At 44.2% G+C, this 27653-nt stretch overlaps 1 protein-coding gene across 3 annotated transcripts in view; it reads right to left on the bottom strand.

Annotated features, from left to right (window-relative positions):
- Positions 1–27653, bottom strand: part of EEFSEC (eukaryotic elongation factor, selenocysteine-tRNA specific) — a 254499-nt gene that overhangs the window by 140691 nt on the left and 86155 nt on the right. For 2 of the 3 annotated variants that reach the window (XM_007985455.3, XM_038003471.2), the window contains exons 2-4: positions 20544–20751; positions 5695–5791; positions 3137–3301 (exon numbers count right to left, since the gene is read on the bottom strand). In XM_007985455.3, the coding sequence (XP_007983646.2) occupies positions 3137–3301; positions 5695–5791; positions 20544–20751 (470 nt within the window). The remainder of the gene's footprint in view (positions 1–3136; positions 3302–5694; positions 5792–20543; positions 20752–27653) is intronic. The other variant, XM_007985456.3, reaches the window with a different exon arrangement.

Raw genomic sequence — 27653 nt, 5'->3', positions numbered from 1 at the left:
GGGTCTCTTATATACATCAAAGGGTCCATGCCATTAGCTAAGATGGCACTCCACATATCCTTGCTATAGAAGTCCGTCTCTATTCCTGGCTGCTGCTAAGTTGCTTGGATCTGTGAGTCACACACCTCCTCTCTTCAACAGAAGGTTGTCCAGGCTCACCTTTGGCCTTCTCTCCAACGTATGCTTTCTCAGCAGTGAATTTCCTAATCTAAACATCCTTTGCAATCTAGAGGGACTGAGAACCTCCCAAATCATCAAGCGCTGGTTCCTGTTTGCTAACAGTTCCTTCCTCAATTCATTCCTTTTCCCTCGTGTTTTACTATAAGTATCAGTGGAGAAACAAGGCAGCATCTTTCACACTTTGCTTAGAAATCTCCTTAACAAATGTCTCAGTACATTCTTACAAGTTTTGCTTTTCCTGACTAGTAAATTAGATCATCAGGCAGTAGATACCAAAAGTGTTAAAAAGTAGGCTGGGGAAAAACAGGTGCACAAAAGTAAAAGGAGAATTAAATTTGTTATCTGTCAAGCACCTGCCATGTGCCCAAGTACTAGAGATCAGTAACTGGCATCCTGATAGGCAAGTTCCACCTTTATAAGGACAAAGAGGGTGGCCAAAAAGCCCAGAACAGAACCCCACTGGAACATCCCTGCCTCCTTACCACTGCTGACTTCTCTGCCTCAGCCCTTCTCCATGCCCTCGGCCCTAACATTGCAGCCACTGACTCTTATCAAAAACTGTTTTCTCCCTCTAGAACCTCAGGTACCCCCAATTCAGTCTATCCCGCCCCCCAGAGAGCCCTCTTTTGACACCTCTTTCATACTCCCAGCTCCTCTCCCAAGCTGCAAGCATGTCTTCTCCCAGAGTGGAAGGGATGCCAGGTCAGGGTGGCCCCCAGAGGTCTGACTTAGGAAGCAAAGAGACTGGAAAGAAATTTAGTACTGATTCATTTTCTGTTCTAGCAAGGAATCTGCAAAGAGTCACCAAAGTAATTGTAATTTTGTTAATATAAACTGAGTCTACTTTTACACTTTTGTGCTTTATTTTTTAAGATTTGCACTTTTAGTCCCTGGCTTAAAGTAGATTTCATTCAAGTGGTCTTTTTCTGGGATCGATGGTCTTCAGAGGAGGATATGACAGCAGGTAGAGGAGGGGACTGTGAGTCACAGTGTCCAGGGGACATCCTAACACCCAGGGCTGGCCAAGTTCCAGGGCTCCTTGGATATGGTGGGGTCCTGCCATCCAACTCCTCCCACTAGATCCAAGGAGCTCTGGAACCTGGCCAGAGCCGAGTCCTTTCTTTTGTTTGGTCCTTTTTGGTCAGGAGACTCTTCCCTAATACCCCTGGCCCCTGTAGGAGGAAGTAATAGCCACACTGCTGTAAAATGAGCTGGGGGGTTGAAACCTCAGGTTGCCTTCACTTGGGAGAACCCTGCTCATGCCTACCCTCCATGAAATGCCCCTTCCCTATATCCAACCATGCTGCTCTAGACCAGGGATGGCACACACAAGGCATGGGTGCCAGCAGGGCCCCTCTCCACTTCCCTCACTCAGGCCAGGTGCTGCTATTATGGCCCTCTCACCCGGAGGGCAACGTGGTTCATTTTATGTGTCAACTTAGCTGGGCCACGGTGCTCCAACGTTATTCTGGGTGTTTCTGTGAAGGTGTTTTCAGATGAGATTAATATTTAAATTGGTGGATGTTAAGTAAAGCAGATGACCCCTATAATGTAGGTGGGCTTCATCCAATCAGTTGAAGGCCTTAAGAGCAAAAGGATTAACCTCCTCAGAGAAGAGGGGATTCTGCCAGCAAATGACCTTCAAGCTGTAGCTCTTCCCTAGGCCTCAATCCTGCCAGCCTACCCTGTAGATTTTGGACTTGCCAGGATTTATAATAGTATAAGCAAATTCCTTTTAAAAAAATTATCTATCTATTATCTATCTATTTATCTGTCTGCATTTATCTATTTATCTATCTAGGTGCATTAGTTGGTGTTCTCCAGCAAAACAAAACTAATAGGAGATACAGATATCTAAATATTTACATCAATGTATCTCTATCTATGTATCTATAGATACCTAGATATCTGTATCTCCTATTGGCTCTGTTTCTCTGGAGAACCCTAACCAACACACCTAGTGAGCCAGACAACCTTAAAATGCCTCAACACAGCCTCCAGGTAGCCATTCCCAATTAACATGCAAATTGAAATCATGCAAATCCAAGCCTCTCTAGCAGCTAGCTGAGTCCACAGGGCTGAGAGCCTCCACTTCTCTGTACTCTAGCCTCCTTCAAGGATTAGAGAACTGCCCTGGACCCCAGCATTCCCGGCAAGATCTCACACGAATTCTAATAGCCTGTGTTCCCCACCTTTATTCTTGTTGAAGGGGAGGGCAGTCAATGAGGCTGTAAGTTTCTCTTGTCGCATAAAGTAAAACTATTAAAAATGCCTTCTGAATAAGGGGAATATCAAGGCACTAACATCTTTTAAATCAGAGCCAGGCCATCGTAGTAGAAAGGCGGGGTGATGGGGAGGCACCAGCCATTCATCCTTCTCACAGGTCTTCAGAAGGATAATGCGGCATCTGCCGATGGCCACCAGGAGTGCAAAACCGACCTGGGTTTCTTCCAGATTCTATGACTGAGCACCACAAGATTCACATCGTGTTTAATTTGAAATTACTGTGGTTAAGAAAAAGGTACCCAGAAATAACTCCATATATACTTGTCACCCTGACGCACAGCCAGTGTCCAGAAAGGGAAGTTTCCCCTCTAGCAGCCCCACTTGTTAACCATGTGATCTCAAGCCCACCTCACCTTCTGGAGCCTCAGTTTCTTTATCTACACAGAACACCTACTTGGGAACACCTCCTTGTGGCACAACATAGGCCTCCAATAAACAGGTGCTATGAGAATTAGGGAGAGCAGCAGTCCTAGAATCCGAGGTGAGAGACTTGGAGCCGGGCGGGGCCAGGCAGCCACAGGGTGAGAGCACAGGAGGGGAGGTGGGGCAGAGCGGGCAGTGAGAGTCACAGGGCAGGCACAGCAGGCTCAGCAGCTGAACAGACAAAGGGACAGTCCCCCTCCCTTGCTGCCAGGGAGGAGGCCAGAAGGGAGGACAAGGTAAGACTGACCTTGAGGGCAGGGATCTCCACACTGTCACCGAGGCTGATGGAGCCTGAGAGGATGGTCCCTGTCATCACAGTGCCTTGGCCTTTGATGGAGAAACAGTGGTCCACAGACATGAGGAACGGTCCCGAGGGGTCTCTCATTGGGATAGAAATCTGGGACGTCAGGAGCTAGAAAAGAGAAACTGGTGCCACAGTCTGTGGGGAGAGGAGCCAGATGGGGCAGGGCAGAGGAAGGCAGAGGATGTGGCTGACCAGCAGTTCATCAAGGCTGCCAAGGTGGACTCAGCTCAGAGGTCCATGCCTCAGCAAGGTGGCCAGGAGATCAAAACCACCAACTCTCTGACTGCATTCCAAGCTTCTGCCATGCTCTCAGCTCTTTCCACTCAGTCTGAAGGAAAGGGCACCTGCAGAACCCTCTTCTGTCTTCTCCCATGGAACTGCTACAATGATCTGTCCTGCCAGGCCCTCCACACTGCAGCAGAGTGGCCACTAAAGGACACCCTGTCCCATTGCTCCCTGGCCTCGTACATTTCCCCAGCCTCCTGATGCCTTAAGAATTTAAAACTCCTCATCATCTAGTCCCTAGGTACCTTTTAGGCCTCATCTTCCACCACTCCCCGACGTATGCCAGAAGCCAGCCACCGGCAGGCCTAGAGTTTTACCAGCTGGCTCAGCCTCGCCTGTACTGCAGCAATACCTCCTCTGGACAGGCTTCTCTGTATGGCCACATTTCCCCTACCCCCATCACCACAGCTAACACTCTCCTGTGATCATCTCTTTATTGTCTCTCCCATGGGGCTGTGAGGGCCAGGTATCTCCAGTAGCTGGCATCGTGCCTGCGAGAATGACAAGTGAAAGAAGAAGAAACAAGGGGATGTGGGGAGAGGGAGGAGGAAAGGGTTGTTCCCAGTGGCCTTCCTTCTCTGCAGACTCCACATGCCTCAGCCTCACCGGCCAATTTTCCTCATGCCACCTGTGTGCCAGGAGATGCTGTCAGGGCTCATCACCAATAAACAAATGAAAACAAAGACTAGGATTACTTGTGTTTGCTACTTTTTCACTTCATAAGGGAACAGGCTGTCAAAAAAGTATTCAGTGGTGAATGTTCCAAAGTCTTAGTCTTGAGATAACAATTCTTTTGGAAAAAGACTAGAGATTCAAACAAAACAGGCTTGGTCTGAGATTTATATAGAGGCTTCTTAAAGGAGTATACAAACATCTTTCATAGCAGCATTTTTGAGGATTTTGCTTTAACAAAAACAACTGTCCCAGGCTCCCAGACAAATGGTTTCAGGAGCCTGATGAAAAAGTAACAAAAGCCTCACCCAGAAAACATTTGTTTGGCTAAGCTGACAAGATTAGCATGTGTGAGTCACAGAAATGGTGGCAGTGCATGTATGTGGTCACACCTCATCTTGGCTCTGCAGAGCCAGGTGCAGGTGGGCCATGAAGCTGACCACAACAATCAACCCGGGTCTGAATCCCAGCTCCACCGTGTAACTTGCTGTGAGATATGGGTCAAGTTATTTAACCTCTTTGAATCTCAGACTCTTCATTGGTATATGGGGATAAATAATTTCAGCCTCCCTGAGTTTTTGTGAATGTCAATGATCCTGTACGTAAAGAACTTAGTACAGTGCCTGGCCTGTAAACATGAACATCACTGTAATAGGAAGCACTGACATGGCACTGTTCCAAGCACATCATATACATTAACTCATTTAACCCTCAAAACAACTCCATGAAGTATGTGCTATTATCTTCCAAGTGAAGGAACTGAGGCAAGAAAGAGTAGATCATTTGCCTGAGGTCAGAGAGAGTGGTGGTGGAGCTAGCACCTGAACCACAGTCCAGCCCCAGAGCCATGCACGTTGCTACTCCACCCCTCTGAACGGCCTGAGCACTCTGTGGAGGAACTCTGTGGCCCCATTCTCACTGCTACCTTCCTTAGTACCAGCACCACCAGCACCCACACGCACCCTTCCTGATGGATGACTGGGCTCCCTCCCTGACTACCAGCACAAGTTAGGAAGAACAACCTGGGCCTCAGCCCCACAGCTTCCGAAGATAAGCCTCCCATCTTTGGTGGAGGTGCCCAGGATGGAAGCTGCACTGTCCCTGCTGCTGGGCTCACGTCCTTCACCCCTGCCTTGCTGGCACCCAGCCCAGGTGGTGTACTGGAGGAGTTGATACAGTCTGAAGGACTGGAATGGATGTCATGGTCCCAGGGTTCCAGATGGGTGGGAGCTGCTTTGTCTGAGTGGAGGTGTAACAAGAGAAAGGAAAAAGCGAGGCACAGCAAGGTGTGACGAGCTCTGCAGAGTCTCTGGCTGGAGCGTGAGTCATGGGCTTCAGGGAACCTTAGGAGCCCTAGTTTGGGTTTACTTTTTTGAGGGAAGTGGGGGAGTTGTACTAAGGTGTGAGCAGTTAGGTTAATGGAACCAACTGAGTCCTCTTGCTAGGGCTGCCTCTCTTTCTCTCCCAGGGGAGAGAGGGACACAAAGCGGTCTGCCTGAGCAGTGCTGGGGCTAAAGGGCAACCTGGATTCAAGCTGACAGTACCTCAATGAGCTCTGGAATGCCCTGTGGAGCTTCAGTTTCAGGGGCCTCTGGTCCGCCTGGCTTGGCCGCCACAGGTATAATCGGTGCACCTCGGAACCTGAAATGGAAAATAAGTCCCATCACAGTTACAGAGATCAGCAACATGGACACAAAGCACATCCATGAAGCACCTGGCACAGTACCAAGTGCGATGAGTGTCCTCTTCTCTCCCCCCATTAACCAAGCCTAGAAGACAGCACCACTGTATTCGCATGTGGCAGATGATGCAATGGAGGCCCCAAATTTCCCCCTTTGGGTGAAATGTCCCTGCAATGGACATCAGAATTTTAAAGGGCTCTCTTAGATATTAAGCTCCACTTTCAGAGCTCTCCCTAAGGAGGCAGCAGTGATCCTGGTTCCTAGGCTTCTGAATAAAAGACCTCCTTGAAGAGGACCAATAAATACATCTCAGCCTTCTGAAGAGATGCAAGAAATAATAGTGACCAAAAAGTCCCTGCAGATGTACCTGGAAGCACATCTCTACAATCTCAGTTTCTAAGGAGGGGCAATCCTGCCTAAACTCTACTGGGAAAGCCCCTGCATCTTTAAGAAGACATACTTAATCTGTGTGGACATTTGTCTTTCCCATTTAAAAAAAGGAACACTGTTACGAAAAAAAGAAAAAAAAAAAAAAGGGAAAGAGAAAATAAATAACCCATAATTCCATCATTGTGGTGTATTTTCTTCCAACCGTGGTTTTCCCATGCTTTGCCAATGGATTATTTTTTTCAGATTTTGGTTATAGTATGCATACAATTTCATATCCTGCTAATTTATTTACCATTATATCACAAATAACTTTCTGTTGAATGAGAGCAACAACAATAACAACTTACATGGCTGAGCCAATCTTAAAATGTGAGGTTTAAACGAAAGCATCTACAACACATGATGGAGTTGTCACCATCTTATAGATGAGAAAATGAGGCTTAGGGAGGCTAGCTGATCTGCTTCAAGTTGTTGGCTATGAACCTTAGAGCCAAATTTGAACCCAGCCCATCTGAGTCTGAAGCCAGGGCTCTCAGTCTCTTTGTAACACTTCTCCCTGCCTGGGCCTGTTCTTTCATTGTTGACACCTGGATAATGGTATGACCCAGAATTTACATGCTTGTACATGCTTCCCCCATTACTTATTTGTGATATTTCAAATTTTTCACTATTATAAATTACACTGTGATAAACATGTCAGTGGGCATGAATGACTTTTTTTTTTTTGCCTTGGCTTTGGGGTAAATTCATGGGGTACACATCTAAGAGTGAATACACACTAAAAGATCAGCAAAATGATAAAGCAAGGACATCTGAAAAGCCCTCTTCCATGGAAGCAAAGAACACTGGCAAAAAAGACCAGAATCAACTTGTTCAGAACTCTGGAATTAACCAAAGGCTTGAGCAATCTGTGGAGTGTTTACTCAAAAAGAGTCTCAGTAAAACCAAGTGAGTTTTTGCTGTTTTAACTTGCCCTCTTCTTATGCTAACTCTGCAGCAGTCCTGAAAACCAATCAGTAGCCTGCCAGGCACTGAAAGGGGCAGAATGGGTTTGAGTTCCTTCAAAGCCCTTCTCCCAGAGAACAATCACGATTTTCCAGTCTGGTGGTTCCCTGGAAGGCCCTACTCACAATGCTATATTTATTTGATCTGCTTTGGAGCTTGCTCAGTGCAAATAGCCTTTACCCTGTGGGGGTTTGTTGAAAATAATCAGAGGCAATTGTTTAACATCACAGCTGCCTGAGGGAAGCTGTGATGTTTAATAACCAAAAACTTCTCAAATTTCATGGAAAATACTAATCTACACTTTCAAGAATCTCAATAAACTCTAAGTAGGGTAAACTCAAAGGCACCCACACCTGGCACATTACAATCTAACTGTTGAAGGCCAAAGACAAAGAGATTCTTGAAGCTATCAAGAAAGAAGCAACTTAACTCATGTACAAGGAATCCATAATAAGATTAGCAGCTGGTTTCTCTGGAAAAACCATGGAGGCCAAAAGGTATCAGGATAATATATTCAAAGAAGTGAAAGTTAAAAAAAAACAAAAACAAAAAACTACCAACCAAGAATTTTATATGCAGTAAAAAAATGCTACAAAAATGAAGGGAAACATGGGATCACCATATGATTCAGCTATTCCACTCCTAGATACATATCCAAAAAGAACAGAAAACAAATAAAGAAATACATATCCATACATGTCCAGAGTAGCACTATTCACAATAGCCAAAAAGTAGAAACATCTCAAATGTCTATCAACAGATGAATGGATACACAAACTATATATACACAAACTATGGTGTATATATATATGCAACAGAATATTATTCAGACATTAAAAGACATGAAGCATCAATACATACTTCAGTGTGGTGAACCACAAAAACACTGTGCTAGGTGAAAGAAGTCAGACAAAAAAGGTTGCATATTGTACAATTCCATTTATATGAAATACCAGAATAGGTAAGTCCATAAAACAGAAAGTCAGTTAGTAGTTCCCAGGCTGGTGGGGCATAGAGAATGAGGAGCAAAGGGCTTAATGAATACGGTTTCCTGTTGGGGTAATGAAAATGTTCTGGAATTAGACACTGGTGATGATGTACAATTCTTTCCACACTGAAAGTATGAATTTCATGGTATGTGAATTCTATCTCAATTACAAAGAAAATAGATGGAAAGGTATGCTACTTTTTCCACTATGACAATGAATATCTAAGATGCCTATTTCACTGTACGCATAACAAAACAGTCTTTTAAAAATTATTTTTAATATATACTTCATTTTAATTTGTATTTCCTTAATAAGTAAGCCATACAATGTTGAACCACTTTCAACTGTTTGTATACCCAATGTATTTTCAGGAGACATTTCTGTAGCACTTCTAGTTCTGGAGTTTGTTTCCTCCAGGAAGAGCCACCCTTACCTTCCCGATACTGAGGGCTGCTCTAAGTGCTTCTCTGTATATACTCTAGCATGCAACACAGTGGGAGTGACAGAAAGAGACAGGACCCTTTACTGAGCACCAACGGTACAAGCAATTGTGCTAGAAGCTTTCCAATCCCCATCTCCTCATCACAATCCTGTAAGGTGGGTATTATTCTTCTTCCTCCTATTTCATAGAAGAGGGTCCTAAAAGTTTGGCCAGCTTTGGTAGCTTGTTCCAAGCTACAGGCTAATGAGTGGTGGGGCTGTGATTTAAAGTCAACTCTGAGTTTAGTCTCCACCTGAGACTATCATGAGAACAATCCTCCATCAGCCTAGGCTGGAGGCAGGGGCATGTGTCTCTTCTCAAATCCATATGAGAATTTGGAAAGTAGCTGATCTTCAAGGATCAGGGAACATATATTTAAATCCTGTAGCCAGATTAACAAAACCCTTGCCCTTAATTACATACATTAAATATATGTAATTTTAGTTCTCAAACCAGTGAAAAAATGATGATAGCTAAAATTATAGTATCCAATATTATGATAGTTTGCTATCACTTTCAAATTGCAGACATAAATTTATTGAATCCTTAACAACCCTCTGAGGTAGGAAGAACTGCTGTCATCATTCCCACATTCAGAGTCATACATTCATTCTCCAAATAATGGTGAAGCACCCACCATGCACACAGCACCTGGCTAGATGCTTTCACATGACTCCATTTAATCCTCACAGCAATGATGTCAGGTATAACATTATCATTTTAGAGATGAGGAAACTGAGGCACAGAGGGTCAAATGATTGCTAAAGGGTCACTGGCGAAGCAAATGGCAGAAGCAAGGAGGAATCCAGAGCTCAGCACTTTGGACCCAAAAGCCCTATTCCAGAGCCCTGTCCTTCCCACAGTGCTGGGATCCCCAGAACGACCTCCAGCATCCCCTCCCCAGGGATACTGACCTGGAAGATGGCATCAATGGTCTTTCAAAACACAAGACCAGAAGACTGAGCCCAGTGCCAGCCTGGGCACAAAGAGGGGATGACAAAACGTCAAGGTCGCTCTGCTCCCTCCCCTCCTCCTCCTCTCTCAGGGCTGACCTGCACAAAGACCAATTGTCCCACATCCTCTTCACAAGCTCTGTCAAATTTGTGTGCCACCTGAGCTATTCTTTACTCATTTATTTTCCTTAAAAGAATTAATGTTCTTACTTAAATATATTTATCTTAAAATGCAATTTCATGTCGCTATCTAAATGGAAAACCACCACATGCCACAAATAAAAGGTAGAGTAGAAGCCCTCCCACCACTGGCCCCTTTAAGGACATCCATGAGGCAATGCTCTGCACTCCCTCTGCAAAACCTGCTCCTGGCTCCTAGCACGCCAAACCCCCATGCTGGGGAGACAGCATGATGTGCACAGGTCACGCTCAAGAGGTGAGTACTTCCTGCACTTTTACCTCCTGACCTTTATGCTGAACCTGGTTATGCTGTAAAGTTGGTAATGCCCATTATAAGTTTCACTGAAACAACATAATTTAATTTAGTATCATGAAACAACAGTGTGAAAATAGCTGTTTCTGTGAAAACTAAATTGAATGCTCTGGAAAGGTGTGATAAAGACAAATCTCCTTAAAATCTAGTGTTAAATTAGGTGTGGATAAGAAAACCAGAGAAGACTTGCAGGGAGTTTGTGTGAAAACAGAAAAATTCTGTACTCAGACTTTGTAAATCTTGCTTCACTGAAATTGTGGGCAGTGCACTGCATTCGGGAGTGATTTATAGATGAAAGGTGACTTGGAGCTCTAGTTAGTGGGCTCATCCTGGAAGAAAAGACGGGATGGGCAGTACATATCCCAGCAAGTGACAGGTGGAACAAAGCTGTGGAGCCCCTCTGGAGAGCATCTGAGCAAAGAGAAGGAAACTGCTGCTCAAACACTCACAACAGAATTAAAGTCAGTCACTGAGGCTTTCTCTGGGAAATCTTACTAGAGAGCACCTCCACAACACTGAGAAAACCGCACAAACCTAGAAGATGTGACCAAGAGAAACAATCACATGCAAAGAAAAGTATGCCACACTTGGATAGAAAAAGCCAGAATGATCACAGTTGCTGCCCACAGTGATGCGACTGGAGACTGCACGCTACAACTTTTCCTTATTGCCAAATCAGCAAACTCTAGAGCTTTCAAAAACATAAATTCTGGGCCAGGTATGGTGGCTCACACCTGTAATACCAGCACTTTGGGAGGCAGAGGCAGGAGGATCACTTGAGGCCAGGAGTTCTACACCAGCCTGGGCAACACAGAGAGAACCCATCTATAAAACAAGTGTTAAAAATTAGCCAGGTGTGGTAGCGCATGCCTATAGTCCCAGCTTCTTAAGAGGCTGAAGCAGAAGGATCGCTTGAGCCCAGGAGTTCAAAGTTATAGTGAGATCCAGACTGGGCAACACAGTGAGACTCTGTCTCAAAAATAAATAAATAAATTACATACATACATACATACATATATACATACATACTGACCAAGAAGAACATACAGAATATGGCTTACTTAACTGTACTCAGACCAAATGAATTAAAGATAACACATAGATTATAAGTGATCATGCATGGAAAATTGAAATTATAAATGACACAAAAACCAAACATTCTTCAAAAGCACAGCCTGAAGAAGAGGAGTCAGGCCCAAATTCAGAACTCAAATCCACATGCAGCCAAGAAGCCCCAGACCAGCCTCGCCCGGCTGCCAGTGTCTTGGTGCTGATGAGGAAAGGGAGGCACGATGCTGAGAATGCTGTATTTCTTCTGTTATAGCTTTTATTGTTGATTTTATTAAATAAATATGCATGTACATGTTTTAAGTTAAAATACTATGTTTAAGGCATGAATGTGTCATTTTTTATGATTCTCTGCTCTAAGGGACTTTTTTGATTAACCAACCACAGCCCAATCTCAGGGGACAAGAAATCTTCTACTACTGCAGCTACAAAAATAAACACAAAGAAAACAAAATAGAGCTATTACATTCTATCTAGATACTATTACCTGCTGAAGGCGCTGAGGCTGGTTAAAAAGTTAGGGAAATCTTTAAGACACAACAGTACTAATTTGAGACTTTTTTCTGACTTAATAAAAGAGATTTAAAGATAACTGAAGAAGGATTAACTTTCATTGCAATTTTGCCACATCCAAGCATAGTCCCAGATGGATCTTGTGTGACATGTGGTACACATCCCTCACTCTGAGTAATACTGCCTTCATCTTCCTCAGACCCTCGGCCACCCCTCACATTCCCCCACTGTGGCCCCAAGCAGAAGCCAGGCAAAGGATCCAGCCCAAGAAGAAGCACCTGAAGGGAAGAGCCCAAGCTTGCTGTCAGGTCTATGGGGGCCTCCCAGGAACCCATGCTGACACCCCAGCCGCAGCCCCGCTCCCCAGCCCCTCCACGCTCTTCCCTGAACTCACATCTAGAGCCTCCTACAGCCCCAGATTTCTCTCCTCTTGGGACAAAAGCCCCCTTGCTTGACACCCCCACCCTGCCACTTTCAATCAATATCCAATTTCTCCTTCTTCTCATATTTCAAAACAAATCCCACTTCTGTTTACCCACCAGAGCTTATGGCTGATTTTCTTACAAGGTCACTTCTGTCTCCTTCTCTTTTAAGTGCAGGACATTTACTAAGCACTTCCTCTGCGCCATTCTTCTTCATCACTCATGCGCCCACTGCAGGCTCTTCTTCATCACTCATGCGCCCACTGCAGGCCTCCCCAAAGAGTGGCCCGAGAGCCCAGCTCTTCCCCTGCATGCTGACCATGGGGACCACAGACCCTCTGTGGACCATTCCCAAACCAGCATCTGCAGCCAAGCCCCCTTCCCAGCACTCTAGCTCTACCCTGCCATCTGCCATCAGGCTGCCTCCCGGACTCTAATTCCTGGCCTCTGATATAGGATAGTATTGCCCTGGCCTCTGAATTAGTCCTCTCTGACTGCGTGGTCACCAATGTCTCTCATCAGTCACTGCATCTAATCGGTTCTCCTCTTAGGATCTTGCTCCAATCCATCCTGATTTTCATTCTTAATGGGTTCCACTCTGGGTCAGGCTCTTCTCACCCCAGGCCTCCCAACTGCTCTCCAAAGTATGTGCACAGACCACAGCTGTGAGAACCTTCCAGCAGCACCACTCTGAGGTGCTGGTCTTCTCCCCTCCCCACTCTCAGGACTCTGTGACTGTCCCGGGATGAAGCCCGGGTCCAGGGTGGTACACAAGGCCCTCTGGGGTCTGCTCCAGTCTCTCCACACTGACTCATCACAGCAAAACCCCTGGGTATCTGGATTTTTAAAACTCAAGCTCACACTGTTGCCCTCACCTCCTTCCCTTCCTCTCCTAGGCAAACCTCACCCAAGCAATGGCAGCCTGAGGCAGGATTTCAGCAAGAAACCTACGACTAATTTCCATTCCACAGCCGGTTTATGCGATTTCACCTCACTCAGCCCCCATTTCCCTGTCCAACAGGAGATGGCATGACCTAGATCACAGGGTTGTCTCCCAGACTGAATCGGTTAACATGTATAAAAGTGCCGTTTGGAACTCACGAGGAACCCTGGGAACTACTGCAACCACCAGCCGTCTGTACCCGCACACCAGTCACAGATGACGGCACTTCTTCCCAGTGACCAGTTCCTGGCCTATGCTCCATATTTTGAACCTCACCCCTGCTTAGTCATCACATGCCCTTCTAGAGTTAGTCCTCATTCCTGACTCCCCAGCCAGAAGCAAACTTGCCTTCCTCAGAATCCCCTTGCTACTCTGAGGAGCCACTTCAGCTCTGGCATTTAACTCTGACACAAAGCAAATTCCCTAGCCTACCTCTGCCATCGTCCAGGTACTCAGGATCTCCTGCCCAACTGCATGGGAGGCTCCGCAGTTGGGAGGAGCTTAATTCAATTGGCCTTTGAAACCTCACCCCACTGCCCTGGCCTGGTTGGGAGCAAACCCTTGAAGAAAATCAGATTTTTTTCTTTTTTAAAGACAAGAGAAGTAACTTTGAGGAGGCTGGAGTTCCCTAAAGAGCAACTTAAACAATCTCAGGGGCCACTCATTGCTCCAAAGGTCAGTGTGACAAGATGACTTCAGTTCAGTAAGGAGATTCCAAACAGGGCCAGAGACCCACCCGTCAATCAGTTCTAGAGTAGCTCAGACATGACGCGCTGCCCCCACAGAAGTAGCGGGGCTTAGGTCTTTGCCTTGAGAAAAGCAATACCCAGGAGAAAAGAGAGCTTGCAGAAGGAACGAGGGAGGGAAAAATAATTCACAAAGGAAGGAACAGTGAGGAGAGGGAAGGAAAGAGGAAAAGGAGAAAATAACACTGAGGAACAGAGACAGAGAAGAAGAAAAGAAACACAGAAGAGAAAACAGGAAAGGCAGGAAAAGAATTCAGACTTCTCTGAGACCTGCTCTGTACCAGGCACCAGGCTTGGTGGTGTCCATACCATCTCAATAGTCCATGGGCAGGGGCTCAGGTACTATATTCAGAGAAGCTATGACTTGCCCAGGGAGCCTAGGGAGTAAGTGGCTGGTCTGCAGGAGCCCAGAGTCCAGGCCTCTCCCATAGGATAAAGAGACGGGTAGGACAAAAATCTATTCTTAGCACTAAACAGAGCTGATGGAGCCAAGACCCAGCCATGTACACTGGCTCTGTTTCCATGCCCTCAGCCAGAGGCTCAGAGGGACACAGAGTCGTAGGAATGTGCATGGGGAATTCCAGAGATTACCCATAAAGCTTTTGGAAATTCAATTATCTTTATCCAAACCCTTTTGGGCAATGTATAGTAATAGAATATAACAGTGTGTTGGGCCAGGTGTCTGGCCCTTTCCCAGATTCAAGAGAAGCTGGCCTTCCTGACACCCTGAACATGCTACACACTAGGGCACCCTGGCTTCTCGCTGTACAAGGGAGACTCAGCCCCATGAAGCCCTGGGGAGTAGAGTTTAGCAGCCACTGGATTGGTGTCTGGGAGTACAAGGGGCTCCAGCCAGAGACAGCAGCTGCACACTTCTGTAGTGCAGGCAGGAGCTGACCCAGAGCTCATTTAAGGACTTCTGTCTCTGTCATCCCACTGTCTCCTCCAGACTTCCCTGGCAGCTACAGTATGTTGCGGTGCTTGCTGGGCCTAGATGTGCTGACTGTGCATGCAGGGGGACGTTCATTAGCACACAAAAAAAGTTTCAGATAAATATATATGTGTATGTATGTGTATGTATATATATGTGTATATATATGAATTTATAATCCATATAAAGATATATAAACAAATAGAATATAAACAAATTTTAGCTTTGGGATAGATTTCAAAGCAGCCAACATTTATCAAGTCTCACTTGATAGTCAAGTAGTCAAGCCAGACACAAAATCTACCTCTGAGGAAACTGTAAGGATCCGACTGATTCCATGAACTATGTATGGGAAACCCCTAGGACAGTGCCAAGTACACAGCAGTTGCTCCACATGTTACAGCTATTATTCTTACACATCCAGGTGTGCCAGCCTCCATGTCAAATGCTCCCTCATATTAAACGCTATAAGACTGAACTTTTCAGCGCCCCTTTTACAAAGGAAGAAACAGCAGCTCAGAGAGATGGAGTGAGTTGCCCAAGCACACACAGTTAGTCAGCCACAAAGCTAGTATGGAAAACACATCTAGTCAAAGTCCACTCAGTAGCAGAGAAATTCTTTGAGATTGGCATTCAACCCATTCACAGGGAGGGAGACAGGATCAATGGAGTCCCTGGTGGGCTCCAGACAGAGGGCTCTGGCTAAAACAGAGAGAAGGAAATAGAAAGTGTTTAAAAAGCAGGAAGAAACACAAAGGGAGTCTGGGGGACAAGGATGCTGTCAGATGATAACATTTAGTGGAAAAATAAACAGAAAAGTCTAGAACACAGAACAGTGTCAATGTTGTGATAACAACTACCTCAAATTATGTACACGCAGGAAAGACTGACAGGGATCCTGGGGGAAAAACACTTTAATTTGATGCATTGAGAAGATTGTGGGTACATTTTTATCTTCTATTTTGATTTCTGTTAACATTGATAAATGCTTATGCAAGAGTAATTTTAAATGCTTTCAGAGATAAAGAAGCACAAAGAAAAACAATCAAAGAGTTTGACTACATAAAAATTAGAAACTTTTGTATGTCAAAAAAAGCAACTAAAATGGAAAGACAACAAATGCCAAAGACTTATGATAGGAGAAGGGTTAACAGCAATATCTTTACTAATATTAAACACTCTCAAAAATTAAAAAAAAAAAACATTAAAATTGCAAGAGGCAAACAGACAAAATTTTTACATGGGCATAATTCACACATAGAAAAGCACAACTGTTCAAAACACTTAAGGAAATAAAGAACCACATATTAAAATAAGAATAAAATACCATTTCTACTAAGTTACCATTTCTACTAAAACACCATTTTCTACTAAGTTTCAAGTATACTTTAAAATTATAAACCAAAGTAATCTGCTGACACCTGTGTAAAATGGTAAAACACTTCCAGAAAATAATACGGCAATGCACAGCAAAAAGTTTAGAAATGTTCAGACCCTTTGATCTAGTAATCTCACACCTGCAAATCTATCATGAGGAAAAAAGTGAAAATGCAGTTTAATGATGTACAAAGATGTTCACCTCAAGGCTTTACTTTTAAGAACAGAAACTTAAGCCAGTCTAGTAGGTCAACAGAGTGGTGGTTACATGAGCAAATGCTATATAAAACGTTAAGTAATAAAAGCAGAAATAAAAATGTACATGCCTCATGACTACAATTATATGTTAAGAAAAGGTGGGGGAGGATTCAGCAAAGTTGCAGGGTACAAGTTCAAAAATCAGGTGTGTTTCTATCCACCAGCCATGAACTATCCAAAATAAATTAAGAAAATAATTCCTTTACAAGGGCCTCAAAAAGAATCCAGTACTTAGAAATAAATCTAAGAGACGAAAGCCTTGTATGCTAAAAACTACAAAACATTGCTAAAAAAAAAAAATTAAAGATGACCTAAACAAAAACATATTATGTTCAAGGATTAGAAGATTTAATGCTGTTAAGATGTCAATACTACCCAAGGAGATCTACAGATGCAATGCAATACCTATCAAAATTCCAACAACCTTTACACAGAAATGTTGAAAAGCAGATTCTCAAATTAATGTGGAACTGCAAGGAGCCCCAAATAGCCAAAACAATCTTGAAAAAGAACAAAGATAGAAGAGTCATACTTTCTGACTTTGAAACTTACTACAAAGCTATAGTCATCAAAGCAGTGTGGCAGTAGCCTAAGGACAGCCATATAGACCAATGGAATAGAAGAGAAAGCCTAGAAATAAACCCACACATATATGTCAGTTGATTTTTTACAAAGTTAAAAAGGGAAAAGACCATCTTTTCAACAAATAGTGCTTGGAAAACTGGATATCCACATGCAAAATAATGAAGTTGAACCCTTAACTTACATTGTATACAAAAATTAACTCAAAATGGGTCAAAGACCTAAACTTAAGAGCTAAAGCTACAAAATTCTTAGAAAAAAACACTGGAGAAAAATCTTTATGACACAGGATTTGGCAACAGTTTCATGGATATGACTCCAAAAGCACAGGCAATTAAAAAAAATAGATAAATTAGACTTCATCCAAATTAGGAAGTTCTGTGTATCAAAGGACACTATCAATGAAGTAAAAAGACAATCTACAAAATAAGAGAAAATATTTGCGAATCATATCTCTGACAAGGGATTAATGTCCAGAATACATAAATAACTACTACAATTCAACAACAACAACAACAGAAAACAACCCAACCTAAAAATGTACAAAGGACTTGAACAGACACTTCTCAAAAAAAGATACACAAATGGTCATTAAACCATGAAAAGACGCTCAATATCATTAGTCACTAGGGAAATGCAAATGAAAACTATGATGATATACCACTTCATACCTCCTAGGATATACTGAGAGGAACTGAAAGCAGAAAATTGAATAAATATCTATACATCCATGTTCATAGCAGCATTATTCACAATAGCCAGGAAGCAACCCAAGTGTCTACCAACAGAAGAATGGATAAATAAAATGTGGTATATAGACATAATAAAACACTACGCAGCCACAAAAAGGAGTGAAATTCTGACACATGTTACAGTATGGATGGACCTTAAAAACATTATGCTAAGTGAAATAATCCAGACACAAAAGGCCAAATAGTATATTATTCCACTGATAAAAGGTACCTAGAACAGGCAAATTCATAGAGATGAGAAGCAGAATAGAGGTTCCTGGGGTGGTGGGAAAGGGAGAAAGGGGAGTTATTGCTTAATGGATATAGAGTGTATGTTGGGGGTCATGAAAAAGTTTGGGGTATATATAGTGGGGATAGGTACACAGCACTGTGAATGTGTTTGATAGCTCTGAATTATACACTTACATGTGGTTAAAATGATAAACATTATGTTATATGTATTTTACCACAATAAAAAAATGTGGAAGAAAAAGTGGGGGCAACACTACACATAGTAAAAAAAAAAAAAAAAAAAAAAAGAAATGAAAAAACCCAAAAATGCCAGCAACTGCCATTTGAGAAAAGAAATCTTTGGGTGGGCTCTTCTTTCTTTTAACTACTTTTCTCTATTTTCCAAGTTTTCTTTCAATTACTCTTTGGACAGAAAAAAAATACATTTAATATTTTGAACACTTTTTGGGTTTTGACAGGTACATGGCTTACCAGTTCACATTTTCCCTTTATAGACAGAAAGTTTCTTTACATCTGGGCTGGCATTTATGAAGGGTTTACTTAACAAGGGACCATAAGAAAATGAAATAGTCACTTAAAATAATTTAAAGTTCTTTGCTTCATGGAGGTAAAAGCTAATGTTCAGTAGGTCACATGCCCACTGATTACAACCCCTCAGGATAACAGTCCTCTCCTTTCCCTATCAGCCTGCTGGTGCTGGATGCGGGCAGGAGGGGCTTCCAAGGACCCTCAGATGGACAATTGCCTCTGGATGTGTGATAAAGTCCATAATTTGACCTCCAACCAATAAACTAAAATAGAAATCATAATTTACACTAGCAAATGAGAATTTTCCTTAAATTTAATTAATCAAAACTGTTACTATTAATTAACCCTTAAACGTACCCTAAGCCCTTCCCTGAAGGTCCCATTTCTGTAGTAAATGATACTGAGGCTGTATCTGAGTACTGAAGTTATACTGGGTTTTTATACGGGAGTCCAAAAGACCTGCTCTTCCTTTTCTGACAAGCAAATAAAACGACAGGGAGATCAAATAACTCACTAAAAAGAAGATATAATTTTTTATCTTCCTTTTTACAGTCTCATATCCACTTCCGTTGGGGATAACAAAGTCTGAATTCTTATGCAACACTTATCTAAATGTGTCGATTTTATCGGATTGATGAATTTTGCTAACAAAAGGCAGCGCTAGGAAATCTTTTATGACATATTTGGCCCATTCACAGGACTGGAGCTTTAATTTAACCAACTTGAGAATTCTGAGGGAGAGCTGCAGGTGTTGGATCTGAAAAAAAAAACATCATAAATGGGAAGGCATATCAATCTTTATGACAGGGAAACAAAAACGCTCTCTACTTGCTTGCCCTCCACGGGCAGAAGAAGGAGAGGTGGAAGTGGCAGGATATTGTCTCAGGCTGCATAGCAAAGAGGAAGCATCCCTGTCTCCCAGTGACCGCTATTTAGTATTGATCAAAAGGGACTGGCCCAGAGAGGAAGAGAGAAATTGATAAAACAATGAGGTCTGTCAACACTGTGCTCAACAAGGACATTTTCTCATTTTCTTGACCACATCAGAATTAGTCATTCCTGTGGCTGCCTGAGCAACCAGGTGGCTTTCTGTCTTATAGTCCCCCTGTGCCTCCCGCTCCCCTGCCCTTCTCAGTAGCACTGTCAGTTGTCTTCCACACTTACTGTGATCCTGGCCAATTACTTCACCAGGGCTATGGATTCTCCTGCTAGGGATCTCCCCAGGCTACCTCCTCCCTCCATGCTCTGCCTCATCTCAGAGTAACAGCTTCTCTCCCTGGTAAAACCACTATAGTTCAGTAGCCTCTACTGCCAACACCCCCTTCTCCTCTCTCTTGCCTCCTGGGTCCTCCTCATGCCAGCCTTCCACCTGCAGCCAGTGATCTCCTAATGAAAACCTCATCTAGCCACCCCCGGCATAAAATTCCTTAATAACTTCCTACTTTCCACAAGATCAAACTATAAACTCCTCGGCAGGAGATGCTAAAAAGGTCCTTCGTGATTTGGTGTTCCCTAATCTGGCCACCAGCAGCAACAACCATCTGTCTGTCTATCCACCCAATTTTATAAGCTTCTGTAACAGAAACAACCAGTCATCCACCAAAATTCATCTTCCCCTTTTGACAATCAAGTTGTAGAGAAGCAGATAGCAAGAGAACACAGTCCTAGCCTCTCTTGCACCAAAGTATGGCCAATATATGTAGGCAGGACTCAGTTTTCACCAAGACAATCTAAGTAGAAAGGATCTGAACCCTTCCTGGTTCAGGCCTTGCACACTGGGCACAGAGTCCCTATGTTCTTCTCCTTCCTGTGAGCTGTGCCTCATCAAATTCTAGTTTCTTTATGTTCCTGTAGTTTTTGGCCTCTTAAAAACATATCAGCCTTTACCTGATTTAATGCAGCCCTTATGTGAGCAAATGCCAGGTTGAGATTCCACTTACTAGGACAGGAGGCTGACACCTGCCTGTCCAATTCGTGTTCGTGAAATGAACATGGGAGGCCCCAGAAGCCTTCTTATGCAGTGAACATTGCTCTCATGAGCAGACCTACTTGGTGTTCTCTAGGGTCTTCTGCATTTTCTTGGTCATTTTATCAACTGCTGCCTGTCTCTTTCCTTCAGCTAAGAGGTCTATTTTGTTCAGCACCACAACCAGCTTCTGGCAGGCAATCTGGCCGATCACAAGGCATTCCGCTGACTGGGTCTGCATCCCCTTGGTCACATCGATGACCAGCATCATCAGATCAATGATCTGGGCCCCTGGGATAAGAGAAGAGAAAGTTAGAAAGGGAAAAGGGGTGGTGAGCCCCACAGAAAGTTGCCCAATGCCCCAGGTCAAAACCCTGCAGTAAAAGTGAGCAAAGTGGAATAAATGGTGACTACACAGTTCCCAGCTGCAAGCCCTGTGCTAGGCACTTAGACCCGAAGCTTCAGAATTGCCATGACAGATGAGGAAACTGAGGCCCACAAAACACAGACAGCTTGCCCAGGGTCACACTGCTAACATGCAGCAGGGCTGGGTTTAGGTATAGGCTCCTCTAACTCCAAAACCCATGCCTTTCTATTGCACCAATCCTATCACTTTCATTCCATTTGACAGAGGAGGAAATGTCTCAGCAAGAGAAAAAAAAAAAAAAAAAAAAGTTTCGTGCTAGGCTTGGCAAATGGTTAAATACTTGCCCTTGCTAAGAAATGAGAGAAGGATTGAGAAAGTAGAGGGGGCGGAAGAGGGAGGATTAGGGAGTGGACAGTATCTTTTCCTCACAGTGCTATGGCTCACTCCTGTTCCTTCTGGGGTATTAGGAGCATCTAAGGTTCTGTGTCATAATCACTAAGTACTGAATGTGTGTGTGTGTGTGCGCTTATGAGCATCATCCTACCGTACAGCACACCTGAGCTGAACAACAGCAGGTAGACAGACAAGTTACAGAAAGTGAATAAAGGGAAACTGCTATAAATCATGTCAGGAACATAACGTTAGCCAGTGAAGTGACTGTTTCCTTTTTAATGGGATTTGGAGTCATTTCAACAAGAAAGGTGTAACTTCGTACTGCAGGAATATACAAACATTTTCCCTATTAAAATGAAGAATAATTACATTTTGAGTTTATAAGAATGCCCATGAAGCATTTTTCAGGATCGGATTATGGTCATTGGCAATGCAGAGGAGACTGCTCTGTCAATGATTCTGATGATGCTGATTCTACCCCACTACTGGGGACAGAGGGAAGGCATGGAGGAGGGAGGACCTTTCTTTTTCAGGCACTCTGACTATGCACACTAGGTCAGCTTACTTAATCTCCAGTAAGCTTATGTTTCAGATGAAGAAAGGGAGACTCAGAGACATGGGTCTAGATCATGTGCTCTAGATCACACAGCCAATTAGTATTGAAGACACTAGAAATCAGGGCTCCTGACACCACTGCTGAAGAATTCTTCCCACTGTTCCAAGAGGCCTCTTGGTCACCCCTGTCCTGTGATGCTCCTCTGGGCTCCCCCAGGAGAATGGTGTGTCTCTCTGACTTCAGGTAGGCCTAAGCATGCCCCAACCCTCCTGTCTCCCCCTCTGCTTCTCCCTGTCCAGCCTTCTCTCTCATCCTGCCAGCTGGGGCCACAGGGTTAGGCCCAGATGCATGCAGCAGCAGCAGCATCTCCCCTGCAAGGTCACAGGCAGGAGGGCCCAGGTCTCTGCTACAGCCACAGAGAGGATGGACACAGACTCTATCATCTACCATGAACAGGATAGACTATTAAAAACAGACTCAACTCATCTGATAGACTCCCTCTCATAGCGATTGAATTACCAGCTCACCTCTGGACTCCTTCTCTGTTCCAGCTCCAGTTCCCATAGCCCATGGCAGGCTCATGTTGGCTAGTCTCTAATGGGCTGCTGCAGCTCAGATGTGGCCCTCCAAACTCCATCCTCCAAATAGCCTCTCCAAAGGCACTTTCTAAAAATATGTAACTGATTCATATACGGCTGGGCAGGAGCAGGGGTCGGGGGTTAACTGGTATAACCTCTGCAGAGGCACATAATCTTTGACCCAGCCAACCTCACGAAACATCCCTGCAGCATGTTTGTTACAGCTAATGTTGGAAACCAAGTAAATGTCCATCAGCAGGGGACAGGTTGAAAATAAGTATATAATGCTATAATGCCATGATAGAATACTATATAAAAATTTAAATGAATGAAGAAGCTCTTTATCTACCACTATGGAATGATATCCAAGGTGGAGTGAGTGAGAAAGGCAAGGCACAATGTGCAGAGTGTGATTTGTGTTGAAAAGGGGATAAGGTATAAGTGTGTGTGTGTGTGTATGTGTGTGTGTGCATGTGTGTGGGTGTCACATATTGAATAAGTATTTGCTTCCACACACATAAAATATTTCTGAGGGAATGCAAAATAAACTAATGACTTGGTTGTCTGCTGGGAGACAGAAGACAAGTAGGAGGAAATTATCTATATATTAGTCAGTTCCTTTTCATTTTAAACAGGGGTGTGCAGTATCTGTCCTAAAATAAAATTATAATTTTAAGTGCATAAATAAATAATACAATAAAACACAGACCTGACCATGCCCTTCTCATGCTAAGAGCCCCACTGTCCCCTGGAAAAAAAAAAAAAGACTCCCCAGTGTGGCTTTGGAGGATCCCTATTTTTTAACTACCAGTTGCTTCCCACTCACCTTGTGCCAAGCACCATGCTATATGCTCCATAAACCCTTTCCTGGGCTTTTCGCCCTCTCCCCACAGCCCCATGACACTCACGCCTCCCTCACACAAGCTGAGCCCAAGCCTTCCCTACCTGGAAGATACACCCAACTGTCTTCCGGCTTCTAACTGTCAGTAAATCTGGGAACTGGCCACAGGGGTGTGAGACTGGGTCTTGAGGCAGGATGAGATAAAGCCCAGCAGGGAACAAGGAGGGAGGAACACAGTGGGGGCCCAGCCTGTTTTCCAGTCTCCACCTTCATAGCAGAATGGATCCTGCACCGGCCCCAGAGGCCTACCTCTCTGGTGGGCGAAGCTGTGCCCACAGAACCAAGGCCACTCAGCCTCATGGGTTCCTTAAGGACTTCTCCAGAGTAATTCTGACTATCCAAGTTCCCTCTAGAACTTAAAACACCCCCTACTACTTAGCCCCTACTTTACAGATGAGGAAGTCAAGGCTTTAGGGAAGTCTGTTGACTGCTCATGGTTATACAGCAGGCAGGCAGCAGAGAAGAGACCTGAACCCTGGTGCTCAGGCTCTTAACTCCCATGCCACACAGCCTGCCCTGCTCACTGGGGACCCAGTCCACAATCTCCCCGCCTCCCCCCATCAACTCTCCCATTTCCCATCTAAAGATCAAGGTAGGACCCAGAGAGACTCTCGCCCCTTTCCCTGCCTTGCTTTTGCCCCTGCTCCTGTTTTGCCCAGAACACCTGCCCCAGGTTCACTTGCCCCTGATCCTTGATGCCCCACCCAGCTCCAGGCTGAGGGTTCATAACCAAGGCCTGGGTTTTCAATCTGTATTCACAGCACAAGACCCAGCTTGGGCACAGCTTAATACATTGTTGTTGGACTAATGCAGCAAATGTCCGTATCCCTGCATCTTCCACTTTATTCACCAGGAATCTGTTCCTCTTCTCCAACAGTCGATTTCCTATTGGTATACATAACTATTCAGTCGGGGAATGACTCATGTGCTCCACGCATCAGGCCCTCTTGCTTCTCACGCCTATTGAGATCCTGTGGATGGGAAATGAAACTGATTGACAGACCCAGAAAACTAAGCACAGATAGGACCCAAACACTCAGGAGCCAGTTGGGATTTCATCCGCAGCCTGATCTGGCATCCACAAGCTGTCTTTGTTCCAAAAGGCCAGACTCTTGAGCAGACCCTCTGCAGGGCAGCCAGCACCAGGGACTTCTAAGGAGCCCAGAGGTCAGAGGGACTTGACTGGCCACACTGAGAACCACAGTAGCACTGGAAACCCGGCGTCATCACCAGGCAACTGCCTGCTGCCTGGCAGCAGCTCTCAGTTACTTTCTTTTCTTCATCAAACTTTTGATCAGACGACAGGAAGTGACACAACTGGCCCGTCTTGCCTTTTCAAAATCCCTAGTATTTTCATAGAATGAATCAAACAGTGTCCTTCCCAATTCCCATGAACCCAGGGTAGGAAATCGCTCTGAGACTGGAGGGACATAGCAAGCGAGTGGGTGGGAAACACAAGACAAAAAAATTGAGGCTTATAAATGATCCTCTATATTTCCCAATCTATCAGAGTTTTTCATCTAGTTGTACTGACTACAGTATCCTTAAAAGATTTGCAGAATAATTATAATAGGGTTAAAGTTTCTCAGTACTTTTAAAAATTACAATTTCCAATTCTGCAAATTATATATCTTAATCATTTCAAAAATAATGAAAAACTTCCAAGGGTCAGCATTTAACAAAGTATAAGTTATCTGTGAGGTGTAATTTTCTTTTTGGGACTGAAGGAATAAAATATGTTCAGAAAAGAAATATTTCAGCTGGAGAAACTTAACATTATACTTTGAACATATTTTATCAACCTCAAAATCAGATTTTTTTAAAAAATCAAAGCTATGGGCATTATAAGAAGGAGAAATAATATTAAATTTAAAATAAATTTAAAAAATTTTTATTTCCAACTTATATTTTAAGTTCAGGGGTACATGTGCAGGATGACCAGGTTTGTTACGTAGGTAAATCTGTGCCATTATTTGTTATTTTTTTATTTTTATTTTTTAAATTTTAGAGGCACAATCTTATTGTTGCCCAGGCTGGAGTACAGTGGTGCAATCATAGCTCACTGCAGCCTTGAATTCCTGGGTTCAAACGATCCTCCTGCCCTAGCCTCCCAAGTAGCTGGTACCACAGGTGCATGCCACCATATCCAGCTTACTTTTTAAATCTTTTTGTAGAGGTGGGGTCTTGCTGTGTTGCCCAGGCTGGTCTTGAACTCCTGGCCTCAAGAGATCCTCCCACCTCAGCCTCCCAAAGTGCTACTAGGATTACAGGCATGAGCCACTGTGCCTGGCCAAAATTTGTTTTCAACTGGTGACTTTTTAAATATTTATTGAACAATGTAAATACATTTTATCAACAATATAAAACTGCAGTGGCAATTAATATCCTACTATTATTATGACCATTTGCCAAATACATCAACTCTCTCTGTGCCTTAGCCTCCTCATCTTATATGAGGACGATGATACTGCCTATGTTATTGGATTGCACTGAAGACTCAATGAGATCACATATATAAAGGGTTTAGAACAGTGCCTAGACATATGAAATCCTCAATTATATTAGCTGTTACCATAGTTTTTACTTCTACATCTGCTATTAAGACATGCACAGTGGTAGTCTACATGTCTTCATCTCCTCTTACCTGCATCTCAACACCAACTCTACAATATGGGCATTACAAATGGGAAAACAGACTGGGCCTGTAATCCCAGCACTTTGGGAGGCTAAAGTAGGCAGATCACTTGAACTCAGGAGTTCAAGACCAGCCTGGGCAACCCAGTGAACCCCGTCTCTACAAAAATACAAAAATTGGCTTAGCGTGGTGGCACACGTCTGTAATCCCAGCACTTTGGGAGGCTGAGGTGGGTGAATCGCTTGAGCTCAGGAGTTTGAGACCAGCATGAGGCAACATGGAAACCCTGTCTCTACAAAAAAAATACAAGAATTAGCTGGGCGTGGTGGCACATGCCTGTAATCCCAGCTACTTGGGAGGCTGTGGTAGGATGATCACCTACACCCAGAGAGGTCAAGGTTGCAGGTCAAGGCCTGATTACACCACTGTACTCCAGCCTGGGTGACAGAGTGAGACCCTGTCCAAAAAAGAGAAAGAGAGAAAACAAAGGCTCAGAGAGGTGAAGTAACCAAGTCAGGTCAAGGAGCAAGGGTTCAGAGGGATTTACACTCAGTCTACTGATTTTGCTCTACGACAGTATCCTGAAACTCTGAGCAGCAAGATCTTATGTCCAGAATAAAACAAATGCTCTCTACAAGCCCCCTGTGAATGTTCCAGGACAAAATGGGCAGGTTTCAGACATTCCCACCTCAGAACACAGCTCCTCAGACTCCAGGGTGAGAGCCTTATAATCACAAGATGATACCATTATTGCAGCTGTTTTTATTCATTTATTCAGTGTATTACCTATCTCCCCATTGTATAGGTAAGAAGACTAAGGCTGAGACAGGTTAAATAACTTGCCCAAAGTCACCCAACTAGGGACAAGAACCCAGGATTGATCAGGCTCCATCCAACACAGGTTGCAGCTGTCCCAACCCTGACTCTCTGCTAAGGGCAGGGGATGGGAGGGCAGCAAGATTTCAGCCACATTGTAGCCCATTTTGCTGAGAGAGCAAGGAGAAAATCAGTTTTAAGGAGAATTAGTTTTCCTCCTTCTGCAATTTTCCTGAAACAGGGTAAGCCTGGACTTTACTTCTCAAATTCCCACTGGTACCAGGAAGGTGTGGGACTAGCCTGTCCTCCTCAGCACAGGCTCAGAGGATTTGGAAATGGAAGGGGTTTAGACAAGAGGGTCATTTTACAGACCAAGGAAACGAGGGCCACAAACAAGAGGAAGTGGGGAAGAGCAGGGCTTGGAGGTCCCCAAGTTTGGGTATGTTCAAATCACAACCTTACCAGGAGCTTCAATTTCCTCATCCACAATCAGGACTTAAACAAAGATGCCTCCTGCAGAAGATTGGGAAAGACTCAGCCCTAAGCACCCTCAGTAAGCAGGAGCTGGTACTAACAGCTGTGAGCACTGAACCTGGGCCCCACTACGCTTGGTCGAACTGTAACAAGGCCTGCTGTCCCCACTAGTCCAGGCAGACCCCAGGCAAACACAAGTGGACAAAGCCTGCTGATGGAGTTGGGGAAGGGGAAAGGGGAGGAGAGGAGGACGGCGGTCACGACCAGGCCCCCCACAGTGCCTGTGACCTAGCACCCACCTGGGCACAGGGCAGCATGCCACACTCGTGCACTCTCTCTCAGCCTTTCTGCTCAGCCCTCTCCCTGAAACCAAACGTTCATGCTGCCCATGCTGCTAACAACCACCAGGTTACTCCATCAACTGCAGGAGGTGCTAGGAGTCTAACAGGCTGGAGGCTCCTGGCCAGGCCCAG

The sequence above is a fragment of the Chlorocebus sabaeus genome, chromosome 22, assembly GCF_047675955.1.
Source record: "Chlorocebus sabaeus isolate Y175 chromosome 22, mChlSab1.0.hap1, whole genome shotgun sequence".
Taxonomy (NCBI): Eukaryota; Metazoa; Chordata; class Mammalia; order Primates; family Cercopithecidae; genus Chlorocebus; species Chlorocebus sabaeus.
The sequence above is the reverse complement of the archived record's forward strand: the minus strand, read 5'-3'. Positions and strand labels throughout refer to the sequence as shown.